Source organism: Bombina bombina, chromosome 8, assembly GCF_027579735.1.
Source record: "Bombina bombina isolate aBomBom1 chromosome 8, aBomBom1.pri, whole genome shotgun sequence".
NCBI lineage: Eukaryota > Metazoa > Chordata > Amphibia > Anura > Bombinatoridae > Bombina > Bombina bombina.
Genome location: NC_069506.1, coordinates 299,985,721 through 300,009,100, shown reverse-complemented (window position 1 = coordinate 300,009,100; position 23,380 = coordinate 299,985,721). Strand labels below are relative to the sequence as shown.

Here is a 23,380-nt window from a genome sequence, read left to right as displayed (position 1 = left end):
CCTTTAGTGACCCCATGGATAAAAAAATTGGAGGGGTACCTACGGAGCTTGGTCTTAGGCAACCGGCTGCAAGTTTTGGTGTGACTCATTATCTGAACTGATTTTGGAGGAGACTCCTTTACAGAAGATTCAGGATCGGATTAAGGCTTTAAAGATAGCCAATTCCTTTATTTGTGACGCTAATATGCAGATCGTTTGCCTGAGTGCCAAATCCTCTGGGTTTGCAGTTCTGTCACGCAGGGCCTTGTGGCTAAAGTCCTGGTCAGCAGACATGGTTTCCAAGTCTAGACTTCTTTACTTACCTTTTTAAGGGGAAGTCTTTATTCGGACCTGGTCTTGATTCCATTATTTACACGGTGACTGGAGGTAAGGGTGCCTTCCTTCCTCAGGATAAGAAGGCTAGATCCAAGGGTCGTCAGTCTAGTAATTCTTGTTACTTTCGTAACTCCAAGGGGCAGAAATCCTTGACCTCCTCTAAATCCGATCAACCCAAGAGTTCCTGGAAGCCTAATCAGCCTCTTTCTTTTTTTAAAAATGTATTTATCATTTTTTAATTCAATTTTCAGTGTATATGATGTACAATAATCAAAATAGGCGAAATCAATTCTAATATAAACAGTAAAAGGAACAAGAAAAATAAACATAGATAATTAAAACATAACATCAATTGTTTATTTCTCTTACATGGTGTATCCAGTCCACGGATTCATCCTTACTTGTGGGATATTCTCATTCCCTACAGGAAGTGGCAAAGAGAGCACACAGCAGAGCTGTCCATATAGCTCCGCCCCCCCAGTCATTCTCTTTGCCGCTCTAACAAGTAGCATCTCCACGGGAGGGTAAAGTGAATGTGGTGTTAGATTTGTAGTTTTTATCTCTTCAATCAAAAGTTTATTTTTAAATAGTGCCGGTTTGTACTATTTACTCTGTGGCAGAAAGTGATGAAGATTTCTGCTGAGAGGAAAACGATTTTAGCATGTTGTAACTAAAATCCATTGCTGTTCCCACACAGGACTGTTGAGTACCAGAAAACTTCAGTTGGGGGGAACAGTTTGCAGGCTTAACTGCTTTAAGGTATGTTTCAGTCATTTTTTCTAGTAAAGACTTAGTAATGCTAGAAGACTGACAAGAATCCCCATGTGGGAAAGGTAAGCCATATTCTGAGACTTAGTATAGAAGGAAGGCTTATTTGAAAGGGCTCAAAACACTGGTGGACACTGTTAAGGGGCAATCGATTATTTTTTTACAAAAATCTGATATTTATACAAGTTTATATTACATTTGAAACACTTTTTTGGGGTTTATTCTGCATGGCATATATTTAGACACCTATTTTGGCTTGGGAAGGCCCCACAACTCCAGAGTGAAGAGGGAGGGGGCCTGAAATTCGCGCCTCAGTTGCGCAGTTGATTTTACAGACAGCTTCATGCAGCTCCATGTGAAGAGTCCAGAGATTACTTGAGGACTTCAGAGAGGCTTATTTTCGATCAAAACTAATCCCCAAGGAAGGTAGGGCCACAGCAGAGGCTGTGGCATGGTGCTGTAGTTTGCTAACCGGTTGCCAGCTTTAATTTGCTCCGGTTTGGGCAGTAAGGGGTTAATTGACTTGAAATTTACTGTGCAATCATTTCAAAGCATTCATAAAGATTGGATGATTTTTGGAGATTTAGTAAAAAAGTGTGCGCTTTTTATTATTTAAAGGCACAGTACCGTTTTTTTCAAACATTTTATTTTACTGTATTTGAGTGCTGTCTAAGTCTGTTTAACATGTCTGAGCCTACAGATAGACCTTGTTCTATGTGTTTAATAGCCATGGCGGTACCCCCCTTACATATGTAGCCCAAGATGATTCTTTAACGGAAGGTAACGAGGATAGTCCTCCTTCCTCTCCCCATGTGTCGACACCAGTTACGCCCGCGCAAGCGATGCCTAGTACCTCTAGCGCATTGGCCCCTATTACATTACAACAATTAGCAGCAGTCATGGATAATTCCCTTGCGGCATTTCTATCCAAACTGCCAGTTTTTCCTAAAAAGCGTGATAGCTCAGTTTTAAGAACAGAGGATGAGCAATCAGAAGTTTTGGATGATTTATCTGTTGTACCCTCACAACACTCTGAAGTGGCAGTGAGGGATGTACTGTCCGAGGGAGAAATTTCTGACACAGGAAAGGTTTCTCAGCGGGCAGAATCAGATTCCTTAGCGTTTAAATTTAAGCTGGAACACCTCCGCGTACTGCTTAAGGAGGTTTTAGCTACGCTGGATGATTGTGACCCCATGGTGGTCCCAGAAAAATTGTGTAAAATGGACAAGTTTCTAGAAGTCCCTGTATACACTGATGCGTTTCCGATCCCGAAGAGGGTGGCGGATATTGTGACTAGGGAGTGGGAGAGACCAGGTGTGCCTTTTGTCCCCCCCCCCCCCATCTTTAAGAAAATGTTCCCCATAACTGACCCCAGGCGGGACGCGTGGCAGACGGTCCCTAAGGTAGAGGGAGCAGTTTCAACACTAGCCAAGCGCACAACCATACCAATAAAAGACAGTTGTGCTTTCAAAGATCCTATGGATAAAAAATTAGAAGGTTTACTAAAGAAAATATTTGTTCAACAAGGTTTCCTTCTTCAACCGATTGCCTGCATTATTCCTGTAACTACTGCAGCGGCTTTTTGGTTTGAGGCGCTGGAGGAGTCGCTCCAGAGGGAGACTTCATATGACGAAGTCATGGATAGAATTCATGCTCTAAAGCTGGCTAATTCTTTTATCACAGATGCCGCTTTACAATTAGCTAAGTTAGCGGCGAAAAATTCTGGTTTTGCCATTATGGCGCGTAGAGCGCTTTGGCTCAAATCGTGGTCGGCTGACGTGTCGTCCAAAACAAAATTACTGAATATTCCTTTCAAGGGAAAGACCCTATTCGGCCCCGGGTTGAAAGAAATTATTTCGGATATCACTGGGGGAAAGGGCCATGCCCTTCCACAAGATAGACCGTTTAAGGCCAAAAACAAGGCTAATTTTCGCCCCTTTCGCAACTTCAGGAGCGGACCTGCTTCAACCTCTGCAACCGCAAAGCAAGAGGGTAACGCTTCTCAGCCCAAAGCAACCTGGAAGCCTTTGCAGGGCTGGAACAAGGGTAAACAGGCCAAGAAGCCTGCGGTTGCTACCAAGACAGCATGAAGGGGTAGACCCCGATCCGGGACCGGCAGACTTTCTCTCTTTGCTCAGGCTTGGGCAAGAGATGTTCCAGATCCCTGGGCATTAGAAATTGTTGCTCAGGGGTATCTTCTAGAATTCAAGGACTCTCCCCCAAGGGGAAGGTTCCACATTTCTCGTTTGTCTTCAGACCAGACAAAGAAACAGGCATTCTTACGCTGTGTAGAAGATTTTCTAAAGATGGGAGTGATGCACCCAGTTCCAATTGCAGAACAAGGACTGGGCTTTTACTCAAACCTGTTTGTAGTTCCCAAAAAGGAAGGAACTTTCAGGCCAATCCTGGATCTAAAAATTCTAAACAAATTCCTCAGAGTTCCATCATTCAAAATGGAAACCATTCGGACAATCTTACCGATGATCCAGGAAGGTCAATATATGACTACCGTGGATCTAAAGGATGCGTACCTACATATTCCTATTTACAAAGATCATCATCAGTTCCTAAGGTTCGCCTTTCTGGACACGCATTACCAGTTTGTGGCCCTTCCTTTCGGGTTGGCCACCGCTCCCAGAATTTTCACAAAGGTGCTAGGGTCCCTTCTAGCGGTACTAAGATCGCGGGGCATTGCAGTAGCACCTTATCTGGACGACATCTTAATACAGGCGTCGTCTTTTCACAGAGCCAAGGCTCATACGGACATTGTTCTGGCCTTTCTAAGGTCTCACGGGTGGAAGGTGAACGTAGAAAAAAGTTCTCTGTCCCCGCTCACAAGGGTTCCCTTCCTGTGAACACTAATAGACTCGGTAGAAATGAAAATATTTCTGACAGAGGTCAGGAAGTCAAAGCTTTTAACTACTTGCCGAGTTCTTCATTCCATTCCTCGGCCTTCTGTAGCTCAGTGCATGGAGGTAATCGGATTAATGGTTGCGGCAATGGACATTGTCCCTTTCTTCTGTTATGTGCGATCAGTCCACGGGTCATCATTACTTCTGGGATATAACTCCTCCCCAACAGGAAATGCAAGAGGATTCACCCAGCAGAGCTGATATAGCTCCTCCCCTCTACGTCAGTCCCAGTCATTCTCTTGCACCCAACGACTAGATAGGATGTGTGAGAGGACTATGGTGATTATACTTAGTTTTTATGACTTCAATCAAAAGTTTGTTATTTTACAATAGCACCGGAGCGTGTTATTACTTCTCTGGCAGAGTTTGAAGAAGAATCTACCAGAGTTTATTACTATGATTTTAACCGGAGTAGTTAAGATCATATTGCTGTTCTCGGCCATCTGAGGGAGGTAAAGGCTTCAGATCAGGGGACAGCGGGCAGATGAATCTGCATTGAGGTATGTAGCAGTTTTTATTTTCTGAATGGAATTGATGAAAAAATCCTGCTATACCGTTATAATGACATGTATGTATACACTTCAGTATTCTGGGAATGGTTTTTCACCGGAACTACTCTGTTAAAGGTCACTAATCCTTTTAATAAATATTGTCATGTTAAACGTTTTTGCTGGAATGTAGAATCGTTTACATTGCTGAGGTACTGAGTAAATAAATGTTTGGGCATTATTTTCCACTTGGCAGTTGTCTGCTTTAAATTGTGACAGTTTCGTTTCTCCTCACTGCTGTGTGTGAGAGGGAGGGGCCGTTTTGGCGCTCTTTTGCTACGCATCAAAAAATTCCAGTCAGCTACTATTATATTTCCTGTATGATCCGGTTCACTGACAGATCTCAGGGGTCTTCAAACTTCTTTGAAGGGAGGTACATTCTCTCAGCAGAGCTGTGAGAATTTTTATTGACTGTGAATAAAAACGTTACTCTATAATTTTTTATGTCAAATTTAGTTATTTACTAATGGGAACAAACCTTTGCTAAAGTTGTGTTATTTTAAACTTGATGCTATAACTGTTTCAGTTCATTATCTCAACTGTCATTTAATCGTTAAAGTACCTCTTTGAGGCACAGTACGTTTTTGCTAAAAAAGATTATAACCAGGTTGCAAGTTATTGCTAGTGTGTTAAACATGTCTGACTCAGAGAATATCTGTGTCATTTGTTCCAATGCCAAGGTGGAGCCCAATAGAAATTTATGTACTAACTGTATTGATGCTACTTTAAATAAAAGTCAATTTGTACAATGTGAACAAATTTCACCAAACTGCGAGGGAAGAGTTATGCCGACTAACTCGCCTCACGCGGCAGTACCTGCATCTCCCGCCCGGGAGGTGAGTGATATTATGGCGCCTAATACATCTGGGCGGCCATTACAGATAACATTACACGATATGGCTACTGTTATGACTGAAGTTTTGTCTAAATTACCAGAACTAAGAGGCAAGCGTGATCACTCTGGGGTGAGAACAGAGTGCGCTGACAATACTAGGGCCATGTCTGATACTGCGTCACAGCTTGCAGAGCATGAGGACGGAGAGCTTCATTCTGTGGGTGACGGTTCTGATCCAAACAGATTGGATTCAGATATTTCAAATTTTAAATTTAAATTGGAGAACCTCCGTGCATTACTAGGGGAGGTCTTAGCAGCTCTCAATGATTGTAACACCGTTGCAATACCAGAGAAAATGTGTAGGTTGGATAAATACTTTGCGGTACCGGCGAGTACTGACGTTTTTCCTATACCTAAGAGATTAACTGAAATTGTTACTAAGGAGTGGGATAGACCCGGTGTGCCGTTCTCACCCCCTCCAATATTTAGAAAGATGTTTCCAATAGACGCCACTACTCGGGACTTATGGCAAACGGTCCCTAAGGTGGAGGGAGCAGTTTCTACTTTAGCTAAGCGTACCACTATCCCGGTGGAGGATAGCTGTGCTTTTTCAGATCCAATGGATAAAAAATTAGAGGGTTACCTTAAGAAAATGTTTGTTCAACAAGGTTTTATATTGCAACCCCTTGCATGTATCGCGCCGATTACGGCTGCGGCAGCATTTTGGATTGAGTCTCTGGAAGAGAACCTTAGTTCGTCTACGCTAGACGACATTACGGACAGGCTTAGAGTCCTTAAACTAGCCAATTCATTCATTTCGGAGGCCGTAGTACATTTAACTAAACTTACGGCTAAGAACTCTGGATTCGCCATACAGGCACGTAGAGCACTGTGGCTAAAATCCTGGTCAGCTGATGTTACTTCTAAGTCTAAATTACTTAATATACCTTTCAAGGGGCAGTCTTTATTTGGGCCCGGGTTGAAAGAAATTATCGCTGACATTACAGGAGGTAAGGGCCACGCCCTACCTCAAGACAAAGCTAAAGCTAAGGCTAGACAGTCTAATTTTCGTTCCTTTCGGAATTTCAAACCTGGAGCAGCGTCAACCTCCACTGCACCAAAACAGGAAGGAGCTGTTGCTCGTTACAGACAAGGCTGGAAACCTAACCAGTCCTGGAATAAGGGCAAACAGACCAGGAAACCTGCTGCTGCCCCAAAGACAGCATGAACCGAGAGCCCCCGATCCGGGACCGGATCTAGTGGGGGGCAGACTTTCTCTCTTCGCTCAGGCCTGGGCAAGAGATGTTCAGGATCCCTGGGCGCTGGAGATCATATCTCAGGGATACCTTCTAGACTTCAAATTATCTCCCCCAAAAGGGAGATTTCATCTGTCAAGGTTGTCAACAAACCAGATAAAGAAAGAAGCGTTTCTACGCTGTGTACAAGATCTGTTATTAATGGGAGTGATCCATCCAGTTCCGCGGTCGGAACAAGGACAAGGGTTCTACTCAAACCTGTTTGTGGTTCCCAAAAAAGAGGGAACTTTCAGGCCAATCTTAGATTTAAAGATTCTAAACAAATTCCTAAGAGTTCCATCGTTCAAAATGGAAACTATTCGGACAATCTTACCTATGATCCAAAAGGGTCAGTACATGACCACAGTGGATCTAAAAGATGCTTACCTTCACATACCGATTCACAAAGATCATCAACGGTATCTACGGTTTGCCTTCCTAGACAGGCACTACCAGTTTGTAGCTCTTCCATTCGGATTGGCTACGGCCCCAAGAATCTTCACAAAGGTTCTGGGCGCCCTTCTGGCGGTACTAAGACCGCGAGGGATTTCGGTAGCTCCGTACCTAGACGACATTCTAATACAAGCTTCAAGCTTTCAAACTGCCAAGTCTCATACAGAGTTAGTTCTGGCATTTCTAAGGTCGCATGGATGGAAAGTGAACGAAAAGAAAAGTTCTCTTTTTCCTCTCACAAGAGTTCCATTCTTGGGGACTCTTATAGATTCTGTAGAAATGAAGATTTACCTGACAGAAGACAGGTTAACAAGGCTTCAGGATGCATGCCGTGTCCTTCATTCCATTCAACACCCGTCAGTGGCTCAATGCATGGAGGTGATCGGCTTAATGGTAGCGGCAATGGACATAGTACCTTTTGCACGCCTACACCTCAGACCGCTGCAATTGTGCATGCTAAGTCAGTGGAATGGGGATTACTCAGATTTGTCCCCTACCCTGAATCTGAATCAAGAGACCAGAAATTCTCTTCTATGGTGGCTTTATCGGCCACACCTGTCCAGGGGGATGCCATTCAGCAGGCCAGACTGGACAATCGTAACAACAGACGCCAGCCTACTAGGTTGGGGCGCTGTCTGGAATTCTCTGAAGACTCAGGGATTATGGAATCAGGAGGAGAGTCTCCTTCCAATAAACATTCTGGAATTGAGGGCAGTTCTCAATGCCCTTCTAGCTTGGCCCCAATTAACAACTCAGGGGTTCATCAGGTTTCAGTCGGACAATATCACGACTGTAGCTTACATCAACCATCAGGGAGGGACAAGAAGCTCCCTAGCAATGATGGAAGTATCAAAGATAATTCGCTGGGCAGAGTCTCACTCTTGCCACCTGTCAGCAATCCACATCCCGGGAGTGGAGAACTGGGAGGCGGATTTCTTGAGTCGCCAGACTTTTCATCCGGGAGAGTGGGAACTTCATCCGGAGATTTTTGCCCAAATACTTCGACGTTGGGGCAAACCAGAGATAGATCTCATGGCGTCTCGCCAGAACGCCAAACTTCCTCACTACGGGTCCAGATCCAGGGATCCGGAAGCGGTTCTGATAGATGCTTTGACAGCACCTTGGAAATTCGGGATGGCTTATGTGTTTCCACCCTTCCCGCTGCTTCCTCGATTGATTGCGAAAATCAAACAAGAGAGAGCATCTGTGATTCTAATAGCGCCTGCATGGCCACGCAGGACTTGGTATGCAGATCTAGTGGACATGTCATCCTGTCCGCCTTGGTCTCTACCTCTGAGACAGGACCTTCTGATACAGGGTCCATTCAAACATCAAAATCTAACTTCTCTGAAACTGACTGCTTGGAAATTGAACGCTTGATTTTATCAAAGCGTGGTTTTTCTGAGTCGGTTATTGATACCCTGATCCAGGCTAGGAAGCCTGTTACCAGAAAGATTTACCATAAAATATGGCGCAAATACCTATACTGGTGCGAATCCAAACGTTACTCCTGGAGTAAGGTTAGGATCCCTAGGATATTGTCCTTTCTACAAGAAGGTCTAGAAAAGGGTTTATCGGCTAGTTCATTAAAGGGACAGATTTCAGCTCTGTCCATCTTGTTGCACAGGCGTCTGTCAGAAAATCCAGACGTCCAGGCTTTTTGTCAAGCTTTAGCTAGGATCAAGCCTGTGTTTAAAGCCGTTGCTCCGCCATGGAGTTTAAACTTAGTTCTTAACGTTTTACAAGGTGTTCCATTTGAACCCCTTCATTCCATTGATATAAAATTGTTATCGTGGAAAGTTCTATTTTTAATGGCTATTTCCTCGGCTCGAAGAGTCTCTGAGTTATCAGCCCTACATTGTGATTCTCCTTATCTGATCTTTCACTCAGACAAGGTAGTTCTGCGTACTAAACCTGGGTTCTTACCTAAGGTAGTTACTAACAGGAATATCAATCAAGAGATTGTTGTTCCATCCTTGTGTCCAAATCCTTCTTCAAAGAAGGAACGTCTTCTACACAATCTGGATGTAGTTCGTGCCCTCAAGTTCTACTTGCAGGCAACTAAAAATTTTCGCCAAACTTCTTCCTTGTTTGTCGTTTATTCTGGACAGAGGAGAGGTCAAAAAGCTTCTGCTACCTCTCTCTCTTTCTGGCTTCGTAGCATAATACGTTTAGCCTATGAGACTGCTGGACAGCAGCCTCCTGAAAGAATTACAGCTCACTCCACTAGAGCTGTGGCTTCCACTTGGGCCTTTAAGAATGAGGCCTCTGTTGAACAGATTTGCAAGGCTGCAACTTGGTCTTCGCTTCATACTTTTTCCAAATTTTACAAATTTGACACTTTTGCTTCTTCGGAGGCTATTTTTGGGAGAAAGGTTCTTCAGGCAGTGGTTCCTTCTATATAATGAGCCTGCCTATCCCTCCCGTCATCCGTGTACTTTTGCTTTGGTATTGGTATCCCAGAAGTAATGATGACCCGTGGACTGATCGCACATAACAGAAGAAAACATAATTTATGCTTACCTGATAAATTCCTTTCTTCTGTTGTGCGATCAGTCCACGGCCCGCCCTGTTTTTTAAGGCAGGTAAATATTTTTTAAATTATACTCCAGTCACCACTTCACCCTTGGTTACTCCTTTCTCGTTGATTCTTGGTCGAATGACTGGGACTGACGTAGAGGGGAGGAGCTATATCAGCTCTGCTGGGTGAATCCTCTTGCATTTCCTGTTGGGGAGGAGTTATATCCCAGAAGTAATGATGACCCGTGGACTGATCGCACAACAGAAGAAAGGAATTTATCAGGTAAGCATAAATTATGTTTTTGCCCGAATTCATCTCAGACCACTGCAACTGTGCATGCTCAAACAGTGGAATGGGGATTATGCAGATTTGTCTCCTCAAATACAAATGGACCAGAAAACCAGAGATTCTCTTCTCTGGTGGTTGTCTCAGGATCACCTGTCTCAGGGAATGTACTTCCGCAGACCGGAGTGGATCATTGTCACGACCGATGCCAGTCTGTTAGACTGGGGTGCGGTCTGGGACTCCCTGAAAGCTCAGGGCCTATGGTCTCGGGAAGAATCTCTTCTCCCGATAAACATTTTGGAACTGAGAGCGATATTCAACACGCCACATCCCAGGAGTAGACAACTGGGAGGCGGATTTTCTGAGTCGTCAGACTTTTCACCCGGGGGAGTGGGAACTCCACCCGGAGGTTTTTGCTCAGCTGACCCAGCTATGGGGCATTCCAGAATTGGATCTGATGGCGTCCCGTCAGAACACCAAACTTCCCCTTTACGGATCCAGGTCCAGGGACCCCAAGGCGGCATTGATAGATGCTCTAGTAGCGCCTTGGTCCTTCAGTCTAGCTTATGTCTTTCCACCGTTTCCTCTTCTCCCTCGGCTAGTAGCCAGAATCAAACAGGAGAAGGCTTCGGTAATTCTGATAGCGCCTGCGTGGCCACGCAGGACTTGGTATGCAAACCTAGTGGACATGTCATCGGTTCCACCATGGAAGCTGCCATCGAGGCAGGATCTTCTAATACAGGGTCCATTCAAGCATCCAAATCTAGTTTCTCTGCAACTGACTGCTTGGAGATTGAATGCTTAATTCTAGCTAAGCGTGGGTTCTCTGAATCAGTTATAGATACTCTGATCCAGGCCAGAAAGCCTGTCACCAGGAAAATTTACCATAAGATATGGAGGAAATATCTTTGTTGGTGTGAATCCAAGGGTTACTCGTGGAGTAAGATTAGGATTCCAAGGATATTGTCTTTTCTCCAAGAAGGATTGGAGAAGGGATTGTCAGCTAGTTCCTTAAAGGGACAGATATCTGCTCTGTATTTCCTGTTACACAAGCGTCTGGCAGCAGTACCAGACGTTCAGGCGTTTGCACAGGCTCTAGTTAGAATCAAGCCTGTCTATAAACCTGTGGCTCCTCCATGGAGTCTAAATTTAGTTCTTTCAGTTCTTCAAGGGGTTCCGTTTGAACCTTTACGTTCCATAGATATTAAGTTATTATCTTGGAAAGTTTTGTTTTTAATAGCTATTTCTTCTGCTCGAAGAGTTTCAGAATTGTCTGCTTTGCAATGTAATTCACCCTATCTGGTGTTCCATGCAGATAAGGTTGTTTTGCGTACCAAACCTGGTTTCCTTCCAAAAGTGGTTTCTAATAAGAATATTAACCAAGAAATCATTGTTCCTTCTCTGTGCCCTAATCCAGTTTCTAAGAAGGAACGACTGTTACACAATCTTGATGTGGTTCGTGCTTTAAAATTCTATTTAAAAGCAACTATAAGATTTCAGACAAACATCATCCTTGTTTGTTGTCTATTCTGGTAAGAGGAGAGGTCAAAAAGTGACTACTACCTCTCTTTCCTTCTGGCTGAAAAGCATCATCCGATTGGCATATGAGACTGCTGGACAGCAGCCTCCTGAACGAATTACCGCTCATTCCACCAGAGCTGTGGCTTCCACATGGGCTTTCAAGAATAAGGCTTCTGTTGAACAGATTTGTAAGGCAGCGACTTGGTCTTCACTGCATACTTTTACCAAATTTTACAAATTCGATACTTTTGCTTCTTCGGAGGCTATTTTTTGGGAGAAAGGTTTTGCAAGCAGTGGTGCCTTCCGTTTAGGTTACCTGACTTGTTCCCTCCCTTCATCCGTGTCCTAAAGCTTTGATATTGGTATCCCACAAGTAAGGATGAATCCGTGGACTGGATACACCATGTAAGAGAAAACAGAATTTATGCTTACCTGATAAATTACTTTCTCTTACGGTGTATCCAGTCCACGGCCCGCCCTGGCAATTAAGTCAGGTTCAAATTTATTTTTGTAAAACTACAGTCACCACTGCACCCTATGGTTTCTCCTTTTTCTCCTAACCGTCGGTCGAATGATTGGGGGGGCGGAGCCTGAGGGGGAGCTATATGTACAGCTCTGCTGTGTGCTCTCTTTGCCACTTCCTGTAGGGAATGAGAATATACCACAAGTAAGGATGAATCCGTGGACTAGATACACCGTAAGAGAAAGTAATTTATCAGGTAAGCATAAATTCTGTTTTTAGTACATCATAGAAAGACTACATATAATACCTTCTTATATTTAAGTCGTATCAACTTATTCCATAAATGACCTGTTACAGAGTGTGACATACTAACATAATCAGTATATTACTACCATCCTGCTCTGACGAGTGAAGAGGAGGAAAAAAAGCCTACCTCTGTTCCTGTTTTTCCCTCCATCTCCCTTTGAGAAGCTACCTCCCATCTCCTTTTCTCTAATATTGACTTTGCACATTTTAATCTAGTATTATTTTAGTACTCTATCCAAAACTCTGGGAAATGACCTGCATTAACATTTTATAGCACATAATCCGTTTTACTGAGAGGTTTTACTAGTTTGATTTGTATATTTTCTGGCAGTGATTTAATGAGTGCCAACCACTTGCTAAAAAAATGTTTCAGCTGCAAATTAATAGGATACTGTAGGGAGTATTGTTCCATGGTACACTGTACTATCAGAGCCTTTTTACATTCAACAAATTTAAAAGGTCTGGTGGACTTCCATCTTTTAAGAATGAGATTCCTTATTAATAGTATTATTGTGTTAACTAGTTCATTATTCCTGCATTTATTGGTTTCAGTATTTAGTTAAGAAAATTACGTTTTGGTAAAATCTCCCATTCTATTGTCAGTATTTTTTTTAGCCAATAGTTGATTTGTGTCCATAATTGAAATTTTTTTAGAACAGGACCAGAAATAGTGACAGATATCTGCCACATTTGAACTGCATTTGGGGCGCACTTGAGTTGTTTTGTACCATTTATTCAAACTATTAACTATGTGCTGTTATATAGGTCCTATTTATCAATTTCAAATGGGGTTCTTGCTAAGTTGTTGGTACCCACGTTTTATGAAATATTTTTAAGCTATCTTGTACCTCTGTAGTATTGATATCTGGAAAATCCATTTGCCTTCTACCCCGTATTCCTTCCACGTGTTTTAAATTCAAATGTGAATTAACTAAATTATAGAGGTGGAATATAGAATGTACCCCTCCCTGGTATAACTTTATTTTACTGCTTCATAAATTCAATGACCAATCTGGTTTATACTTTTTTTGAAGTCCATTAATATAATGTCTAATTTGCAAAAAGACAAGTCTCTTTTAGGTAAGCCAAATTGCATTGAGTTTTTATGGAAATTATTAATCACGAAGTCTGACGTTAAAAGTTGTTTAATCTGCGTTAAAAACCCCTTGCTCTTCCATTGTTTAAAAACCTTATAAAAGCAACCTGGACCAAATTCAGGATTCCCCGTAATCGCTAGAAATTCAGTACAGAAAGGGTTTCTGTGCAATATTTCTGCCATGCTTGCACTATATTTTTGAGGGATACTAAATTAGCAATTTGGCCTTTGGGCAATGTAAAATGGCTTTTAAGTCAAATGGTTCTATCATTTTAGTTTCATAATGTAGAAATGTTACATATTCCTGCTCAGTGATCCATCCATGGAACAAATCTGTAAGGCGACTACTTGGTCCTCTTTGCATACTTTTTCTAAATTTTACAAGTTTGATGTTTTTTGCCTCAGCTGAGGCATCTTTTGGGAGAAAAGTTCTTCAAGGGGTTGTGCCTTCAATTTAGGTCCGCCTGCCTTTAGTTCTCCCTCCCTGTCCATTTTGTGTCCTCTCTGGCTTGGGTATTGGATTTCCACCATTAATTAATGGAATTGTGGACTCTCCATGCCATTAGAAAGAAAACAAAATGTATACTTACCTGATAAATTATTTTCTTTCCTGGCATGGAGAGTCCACGACCCACCCCTATTTAATTTTAAGGCAGCGTTTTTTTGTTTCTCCCCCCCAATCTTCTGGCACCTATATACCCCTAGTGTTTATCCTACTTTTTCCTTATTCCCTCAGCTGAATGACTGGGGGAGTATGGGGAGTGGTAGGGATACTTAAGCTTTGGCTGGGGTGTCTTTGCCTCCTCTTGGTGGCCAGGTGTTAAATTCCCAACAGTAATGAATGGAATTGTGGACTCTCCATGCCAGGAAAGAAAATTATTTATCAGGTAAGCATTTTTTTATTTTTTTTTTAACAATGCTTTAGTGGCAGCAGGTAAGGTCAGTAGATTTCTTGGTTGTATAAGTAAAGGTATTCGCAGCAGACATAGTTATGCCACTTTAAAAATTAATAGTTAGACCTCATCTTGGGTATTGTGTACAGTTATAGAGGCCGTATTTCCATAAAGATATAAACGAACTGTAATCTGTTTAAATGAGGTTACTAAAATTATATAGGGCTAAAAAAAATAATAAAACTTTAAAAAGAGACTTATTAAGTATATGTAGCATAGAGAAGGTAAAGTATATTAAGAGGCTTAATAGAGCTGAGGCTGTAAGCATTTTTTTTGGACCCTTTGAGTGCTAAGCACTTTCCCACCTGTACCAGTTCCTAAAAATAGGAAAGAGAAGAGGCGCCTAATGGTGTAATATCGTTGGTATAGACAGATGTAGACTTAAATGAACGTCAGATATACTCACAAAGCCCAGGTGCACATCCAGTGCAATAATGAACAAACCCAGGTTTTAGAGCCAGTCGGCTGACTCAATCACTGGTGACAGCTTGCACAGGAACATCAATCACTGGTGACAGCTTGCACAGGAACACCTCCTCGACAATGTAAGGTCCCAAAGTGAATCCAATATACAAAGAATTGAAGCAAGGTTGGATAAAAAAAAAGTATTGTATTTTATTAAAATCACTTTAAAAAGCAGGAAACACAGCAACACGTTTCTCAGTGCTTACGCTGTTTCATCAGGCTATAGTGTTCCCTCACAACCTTGCTCTAATTAAACATACAAAGGACCAATCACGAATATTCACATTCGCGATTGGTCCTTTGTATGTTTAATTAGAGCAAGGTTGTGAGGGAACACTATAGCCTGATGAAACAGTGTAAGAGCTGAGAAACGCGTTGCTGTGTTTCCTGCTTTTTAAAGTGATTTTAATAAAATACAATACTTTTTTTTTTTTATCCATCCTTGCTTCAAATCTTTGGATATTGGATTCACTTTGGGACCTTACATTGTCGAGGAGGTGTTCCTGTGTAAGCTGTCACCAGTGATTGAGTCAGCCGAGTGGCTCTAAAACCTTGGTTCGTTCATTATTGCACTGGATGTGCAGCTGGGCTTTGTGAGTATATCTGACGTTCATTTAAGTCTACATCTGTCTATACCAACGATATTACACCATTAGGCGGCCTCTTCTCTTTCCCTGGTACTTGTATCTTCTATCTTACAAGAGAGCTGCCTTCAATCTGTTCCTGGATACTATCTATTTCAAGCTACCATACACTTATCATCGTGACCACCATATTAATCATTGTGACTACGACAGAGGAACTGTTACTGATATCTGACTATTGAATTTACTTATGCTGATCACGGTTTTTGATTTCGCTTACATGTGTATATATATTAAGACCTCATTCACTATAACTCATTATTGGGTCACGAGTTACTCACTTATTGTTATTATTATTTTTACTTTCATTTATCTTATAAAGTGTTATATATATATATATGAGTTTCTGTCTAATTATAGTTTTGAATAATATTAGAATATTTTATGTTTGAATGCATATAGCACTAGCACTTGCCTCATAGGTTTTACAGGTGTTTTATATCACTTCACATTATTATATATATATATATATATATATATTATTATTTTTTGGCGCACCCTTATTGGTTACAGACCATCTGTTATCTTAGCTGTTTTTTACTTTCCCACCTGGGTGCTAAGCGTTTTTAAGGTGGGTTTGTTTGTTTTTTTGTTTTGTTTTTTCCAGATCCACAAGACTTACAATGTTGGAAAGGTTAGGCGATTAACTTTCCAACGGTGGGTCTTGGGGGTCTGTAGCTGCTTAGATGCCTGAGATACAGGCTTCTAAGCAGCATGCCCCCTTTTCCTATACATAACATTGTCATTTTGTTAATAAAGTTCTGCGGTGACGTCATTGCGCGTGACGTCACCACGCAAAACGTGAAGCCAGGCGATGCCTGTCACTATACAGGCTCGATCGCCGGGGTAGGAGCGGGTGGGAGCCCCCAGATCTCCCTCAAGGTGGGAGAGTGCTAGCGACAGTTCTGAGCCGTCGTTAGCACCAGAGTCTGAAACTCTGCGACGGCTCAGAGCCGTCGTTAGCACTCAAGGGGTTAAAAGCTACACCAGAACAAGGGGTCATTACCTCATGTTAAAAGGTAGTAGGTTCAGGAGTAATTTGCAGAATCACTTATTTACAGAAAGGGAGGTTGATTCATTGAATAAACTTCCATTAGAGGTAGTAATGACAAACACTGGTGGGGGAGATCAAGAATGTCTGGGATAGACTTATGGCTATCCTATGGGCTAATTACAAGTGGGCAGACTTGATAAGCTTGAAACAAAAAAAGAAAGGGCGCCTCGTGGTTCTTATATGTTTACATAAAAACATAGATTTTGACCGCAGATATGTAGATACTGTATACAACTTTGTCCTTTTTTTCTTTGCATCGCGTACTCACTCGAACACCATTTCCCTGTCATTCTTTCTAAGTATCATGTGGACTTTGTGTTTCTACAGGCACACTATGTGATATCTGAAGGACAGAGTGAACTAGAGATGAAGAAAAATACTTCCTTAGAAGAGGTATCTCAAAACCATGAACATTTGGAGCAGCAGACAAACAACCAAGCTCAGACAACACAGTACATAATTACAACTACCATGAATGGAGGCAGTGAAGTGCATATCAGCAAGCCATGAATCAAGGGGAAGGGTGCATAAGAAATGTATGCTGCTTGTGGAATAAATCACACTCTTCCCTCTTACAGGCATGTTGAAATTAATCAACCTGTTGTAAAGCTTTATCTTCCAAAGTGTTGGTTCTTCTGGTTTAAAAAAAAACCTGGAATCAACATTACAAAACATAGCCTTGGCCAACAGAATACCTTGCGCATTATAATAAGATGATTGCTACTGAACTTGCCCAGTATTGAAGCCTTAAGAGTTTGGATATACTTCCTATAATGCATCAGTACTTTGAGGATGTCCTTGATAAATACTTGTGCAGTATTTTATAAACTGCACAAGGCTCTGTGGTGTTTTAACCAGTAAAATGTTGGGCATTTGGTGATGTATCATATTCCAAGAGCAGTCATCTCTGGCCGAAGCTTGTAAAGTTAATGTGAAGACATGTCACACCTTATATTACTTAATCCCCCATCCACCGATCTAATAATATATTAACTTTACTTGCTGGAGACAAACACAATAATGGCCTGCGTTTTGTAAATTCAATTATGAACAATATCTTCAAAACTGTTGGAGGTAGCAAGAAGAATAACTCTAGGTGCAGAGATCCTAGGAGGGATGATGATTGGACCACTGTACTTTGTCAATATTGGATCTATACTGTACACAAGAAAAGGCAATCAGACCTGGGATGAGGGATCAGGTTTTGATTCTTCCTTGGGAAATACTGGAATTGAAACTTGAGATTCATTTGTGATAAATGTTATCAAAAAAAACTTCGGTATTCTGGGTTATACGAAGTAACATCACTCATAATCCAAGCCAAATTTGCACATGAATAGCTATATTACTAGAAATTACTTAATAATGTGGAATTTTTTTTTTTTGTGCAGGACTTTGCAACTGAGAACATACCAACATTTTTACAAATTGTGTAAAGACCCTTCCCTGTGACACATTTTGGGAAGAGGATGAAATGTTTCCACAAACTTGTTATGTGATTTCAACATATGTTAAGAAAACTGTAAACCTAAAGATTTTATTTAGTGTATGTCGCATAGTGCAGAAGAAGACCAAGATATTCTAATTGTTACAGATAGTGTTATGTTTATCATTTAAGTAGGACATTGCTGGTTTCATTTAAAGGGACACTGAACCCAAAAATGTATTTCGCGATTCAGATAGAGCATGCCATTTTAAGCAATTTTCTAATTTACTCCTATTAGCAATTTTTCTTCATTCTTTTGCTATCTTTATTTGAAAAACAAGGCATCTAAGCTTTTTTTTGGTTCAGAACTCTGGATAGCACTTTTTTATTGGTGGATGAGTTTATCCACCAATCGGCAAGGACAACCCAGGCTGTTCACCAAAAATGGGCCGGCATCTAAACTTACATTCTTGCATTTCACATAAAGATACCAATAGAATGAAGAAAAATTGATAATAGGAGTAAATTAGAAAGTTGCTTAAAATGACATGCTCTATCTGAATTACAAAAAAAAAAAATTTGGGTTCAGTGTCCCTTTAAGTAATAATACATTACTTTAAATACCCACTCCTGGGGTGTGTAGAGCCAGGATAAATATTCTGGTACTCAAGGACACAAATTGTATTTCTGTGAAACACATTACAACTTATTAACTGGTTTATGAATGAAGGGAGACTTATTTTATTTATGAACACAGAATTATTTTTTTTATTCCTGGTTTTGTTTTGTCTTCCTTTTACTGGAGAAATATTGATGGGTAAGAAGTCTGCTGATCTGATCATTTTATATACACACACACACAAATCGTTGTGCCTGGCCACAGAGGCATATTAGCAAATATAAAACACTAATTAAATAAAAAAAAGCTGTTAAATAGTGGATTACTATAATCAAAGACTAGGAAAAACCTCTAACTCTTTAGTTGTGAATATTGTAGCCACCTACAGTATAACTATGATCTGTTGCCCAAAATACTTCATTATCCATGTAAAGACTGGTTAAACTGATTTCTCCAACCCTCTCAAAATGTATCTTTCCAAGTATTTCTGGTTTTAAATTTTACTTTTGTGACTCCCAATGCAGCCTGATGACCAGCACAGTGTACCCTTGTGTGTCTCCCCCCTCCCCCCCCTTAAAATATATTTATAAAGCAGTCATCAGGGTTAGTTTTATTCTTAATTTATTCCCTCTGTGCAGATAGTAGATAATACAAGGTTAGAGTTCCACTGGCTAGCTAGGCTTTTACTGATAAAAAAAAAACAATAACACACTTATTCACCAATAACACATTAAAGGAACTTTAATAAATAAATGGTGCTGCATATCTAAAGCAGTATCACTTATAACTATCCTCATCCTGTATATGTAGCAGCTGCACCCTCTGATTGGTTGATCTTCCCGTTTTGTATGGGTGCTATATTTTTTCTGTCTTCAATTAGTTGCTGAATACATGAGTGGTCAGTCCCAAAATAAACTGATACAAAGCATTTTTAGTTTAATATTACTTTAAACCAGTTTGAAATATATATCACTATTTTACATTTGTATATTTTGCAAAATGCACTTTAATGTTGGGCCCATATCATCATTTAATGCATAATTTCATTAGAAATGAATTCATCACTGTGGCACCAGTGGATACATTTTGCCCATTTCAGTTTATGCTATTTGTATGTGAAGTGGGACAGGGTGGTATCTGTGTTTTTGCTGGAGACTGCTTTCAGGGTAGTTTTAAATAATTTGCTATGTTTTTCACACCTGTTTTTAAAGGTATGTTCACAAAAATCCTGTTTACCCAACTGAAAGGTTTTAAAGGGATATTAAACCAAATTTATTTCTTTAATGATTCAAATAGAGCAGCAATTTTAAGCAACTTTCGAATTTTCTCCTGTTATTAATTTTTATTCGTTCTCTTGGTATCTTTATTTGAACAGCAAGAATTTAAAGCTTTGGAGCTGGCTCATTTATGGTTCAGAACCTGGGTTACGCTTGCTGATTGGTGGCTAAATGTAGCCACCAATAATCAAGCACTACTCCTGGTGCTGAACAAAAAATGGGCTGGTTCCTAAGCTTAGATTGCTGCTTTTTCAAATAAGATAGCAAGAGAAAGATGGAAAATTTGATAATAGGAGTAAATTAGAAAGTTACTTAAAATTGCTGCTCTATTTGAATCATTAAAGAAAAAAATTGGGTTTAGTTTCCCTTTAAAATCTTTCAGGTTTAGTATAGAATTGTCAAAAAATATCCCTATGGTTTATATGTTTATGTTAGAGGCAGTTTGTTGGTGCTAGTTCATTTCTAAACTGTATTGATGGCAAGATGGTATCTCTTTAAGGGGGCACCAACTAATGACATTGTAAATATTAAACAGACTATATTATTTATGCCCCAGCATGAGTGCGGAAATTGTTTTACAATATTTTAGCACTCTTGAACAATGTGTCTCTAAGAGTTATTGTAAGTATTGAATCTATAAATGTAGTTTGTCAAATATTTAACAGTACATGAAAGTCAAAATTACATTTTCATGATTTAGATAAGGCATATAATAAAAAAATCCAATTTACTTCTGTTGTATCAAATTTAATTTATTCTCTTGGAATCCTTTCAATGAGAACATACCTAGATAGGCTCAGGAGCGTGCACACGTCTAGAGTACTATATGGAAACATTGATTGCAGTGGCGATTCCAGCAAACTATTAATGGGGGGGGGCAGACTCTTAACCTGCATGAGTCACTGGGTGGTCTGGGAACATCACTCTGTGGTTAGGGGTGTGGCTAGGAAGGAAGAAACAGTTACAGGAAGGGGCTATTCTACCTCCTTCCTCAACACAATGTGGGGTGTAACCTAAATAATTTGGAGGTTGGACTCCCATCCAACTGCCACTGATTGTTTGCAACACTTTATTATTGTTAAACTTTGTTACAAACAACACTTCCATAGTGCTTATGTCAACGTTCCTAAACCTACATAGATATGCTGTTCAACAAAGGATATAAAAACAAAAATGTAAATGTGTTACTAGAAATCAGTAAGTTTATAGGATCTGTATGAATTATGAAAGCTTAATTTTGACTTTCAAGCCCTTTTTATGGAACAGAAACAAGGTTTAAATGTATAAATATATATATATAATTTTATTTTTAATGGACATACTGTATACTTAGATACTTTATGTTCACTATGCAACCTCAGACACCATTTTGATTGTCAGCTTTAAGACACTAATTAGCAGTTTGAATCAGGATACCAAAAATATTTGTTTTGTCTCATTCTGTTAAGTTATATGTTGTCATAAATATATTTGATGGAGGACAACAACTGATCAGTTCTGGGCATTGGGATAGGAAAAAATGCAGATTTTAAAATAAGGATTTTTTCATGTTTTGTTTAATCTTAGGAATAAAACACAAAATCAAATCTTATGCTGTAAACTGTTATGTATAAACCATTTATCCATTTCCTTACCGTAGCACACTAGAGTCATGTGTATCATGTAATAGTCTGTGTAGGAGAGCATTGGTTTCAGTCCAGTACATCTCAGCAACTCACCGGTTACAAGAGCATTTTCTGATACATAAGTGATGTGATAAAATATAGGTTACTGCTTAGTTAGCAAAATGTAACTGTGGTACAAGTCTGATCTATAAATATCCACTTGTAACCATTTTTACAATCTGAAAAAGCTGTGGTGAGTGAATATTGATCCTCAGAAGCATAAATTCACTTTTTTTTCCATAATAAGATAGGGTCACAGTGTGTCTCCTTTTATCTATATAGAATCAAGGGTTAATATCCCCGGAAAGGGGGTTATATGAACAGGGGGGGATTTATGCATAATATTCTTTGTGGTGTCTGATGCTGCAACATGTGTGAGATGAGGCTCTAGCAATGTGCGAACAGTCAGGTTTTCTTGAGAGATCTTGGTGCGGTCTCTTTTTGGCACTTTTTTTCTATAGTGCAGGGGCGGTCCTGCATGGCACTCCATGTGACAGGGTGTGGCCTCTTTAACTTCCTCTTTCTTGTTCGGCAGTTGCAGGAGATGAAACGGTTTCTCTGTGGTCTGGGTCATAGGAGGTGGTGAGTGCCCCAGCCATTGGGATATAAAGGTGCCATTTAATTCTATCTAGTCCGTAATAAAGGCGCAAGCTATGGAGGACTCTGATATGTTAGAGGGTACTCCCTCTTTAACCAAATCTAATACCTGTGTTTCTTTCATGTGATTAGCAAGAGTCCATGAGCTAGTGACGTATGGGATATACATTCCTACCAGGAGGGGCAAAGTTTCTCAAACCTCAAAATGCCTATAAATACACCCCTCACCACACCCACAATTCAGTTTTACAAACTTTACCTCCCGTGGAGGTGGTGAAGTAAGTTTGTGCTAGATTCTACGTTGATATGCGCTTCGCAGCAGGCTGGAGCCCGGTTTTCCTCTCAGAGTGCAGTGAATGTCAGAGGGATGTGAAGAGAGTATTGCCTATTTGAATTCAATGGTCTCCTTCTACGGGATCTATTTCATAGGTTCTCTGTTATCGGTCGTAGAGATTCATCTCCTACCTCCCTTTTCTTATATACCATTACCTCTACTGATTCTCGTTTCAGTACTGGTTTGGCTATCTACTATATGTAGATGAGTGTCCTGGGGTAAGTAAGTCTTATTTTTTGTGACACTCTAAGCTATGGTTGGGCACTTTTATATAAAGTTCTAAATATATGTCTTTAAACTTATATATGCCTTGATTCAGGATGATCAATATTCCTTATTTCAGACAAGTCAGTTTCATTATTTGGGTTAATGCATATGAATAATCAATTTTTTCTTACCTTAAAAATTGTTTTCAAATTTACTTTTTTTCCCTGTGGGCTGTTAGGCTCACGGGGGCTGAAAATGCTTCAATTTATTGCGTCATTCTTGGCGCTGACTTTTTTGGAGCAAAATTTTTTTTGTCATTTCCGGCGTCATACTTGAAAGTTGTTCGTGATTGCGTCATTTTTTTGGCGTTTTGCGCCAAAAATGTCGGCGTTACCGGATGTGGCGTCATTCTTGGCGCCAAAAAATTTAAGGCGCCAATAATGTGGGTGTCTTTTTTGGCGCTAAAAAATGTGGGCATCATTCTTGTCTCACCTTTTTTTCACATTATTTCAGTCTCATTTTTTCATTGCTTCTGGTTACTAGAGGCTTATTCATTGGCATTCTTTCCCATTCCTGAAACTGTCATTTAAGGAATTGATAATTTTGCTTTATATGTTGTTTTTTCTATTACATATTGCAAGATGTCTCAGATTGACCCTGGATCAGAATCTACTTCTGGAAAGACCCTGCCTGATGCTGGTTCTACCAAAGTTAAGTGCATTTGTTGTAAACTTGTGGTAACTGTTCCTCCGGCTGTAGTTTGTGATGAATGTCATGATAAGCTTGCTAATGCAGATAGTATATCCATTAGTAATATACCAT

At 40.3% G+C, this 23,380-nt stretch overlaps 1 protein-coding gene across 1 annotated transcript in view; it reads left to right on the top strand.

Moving 5' to 3' along the window:
• LOC128639017 (PR domain zinc finger protein 10) overlaps positions 1-18,631 on the top strand; it is a 134,808-nt gene extending 116,177 nt beyond the window's left edge. The window contains exon 12 of the mRNA XM_053691156.1: positions 16,762-18,631. Coding sequence (XP_053547131.1) covers positions 16,762-16,944 — 183 coding nt within the window. The 3' untranslated portion in view covers positions 16,945-18,631. The remainder of the gene's footprint in view (positions 1-16,761) is intronic.
• The last annotated feature ends 4,749 nt before the right edge of the window (positions 18,632-23,380 follow it).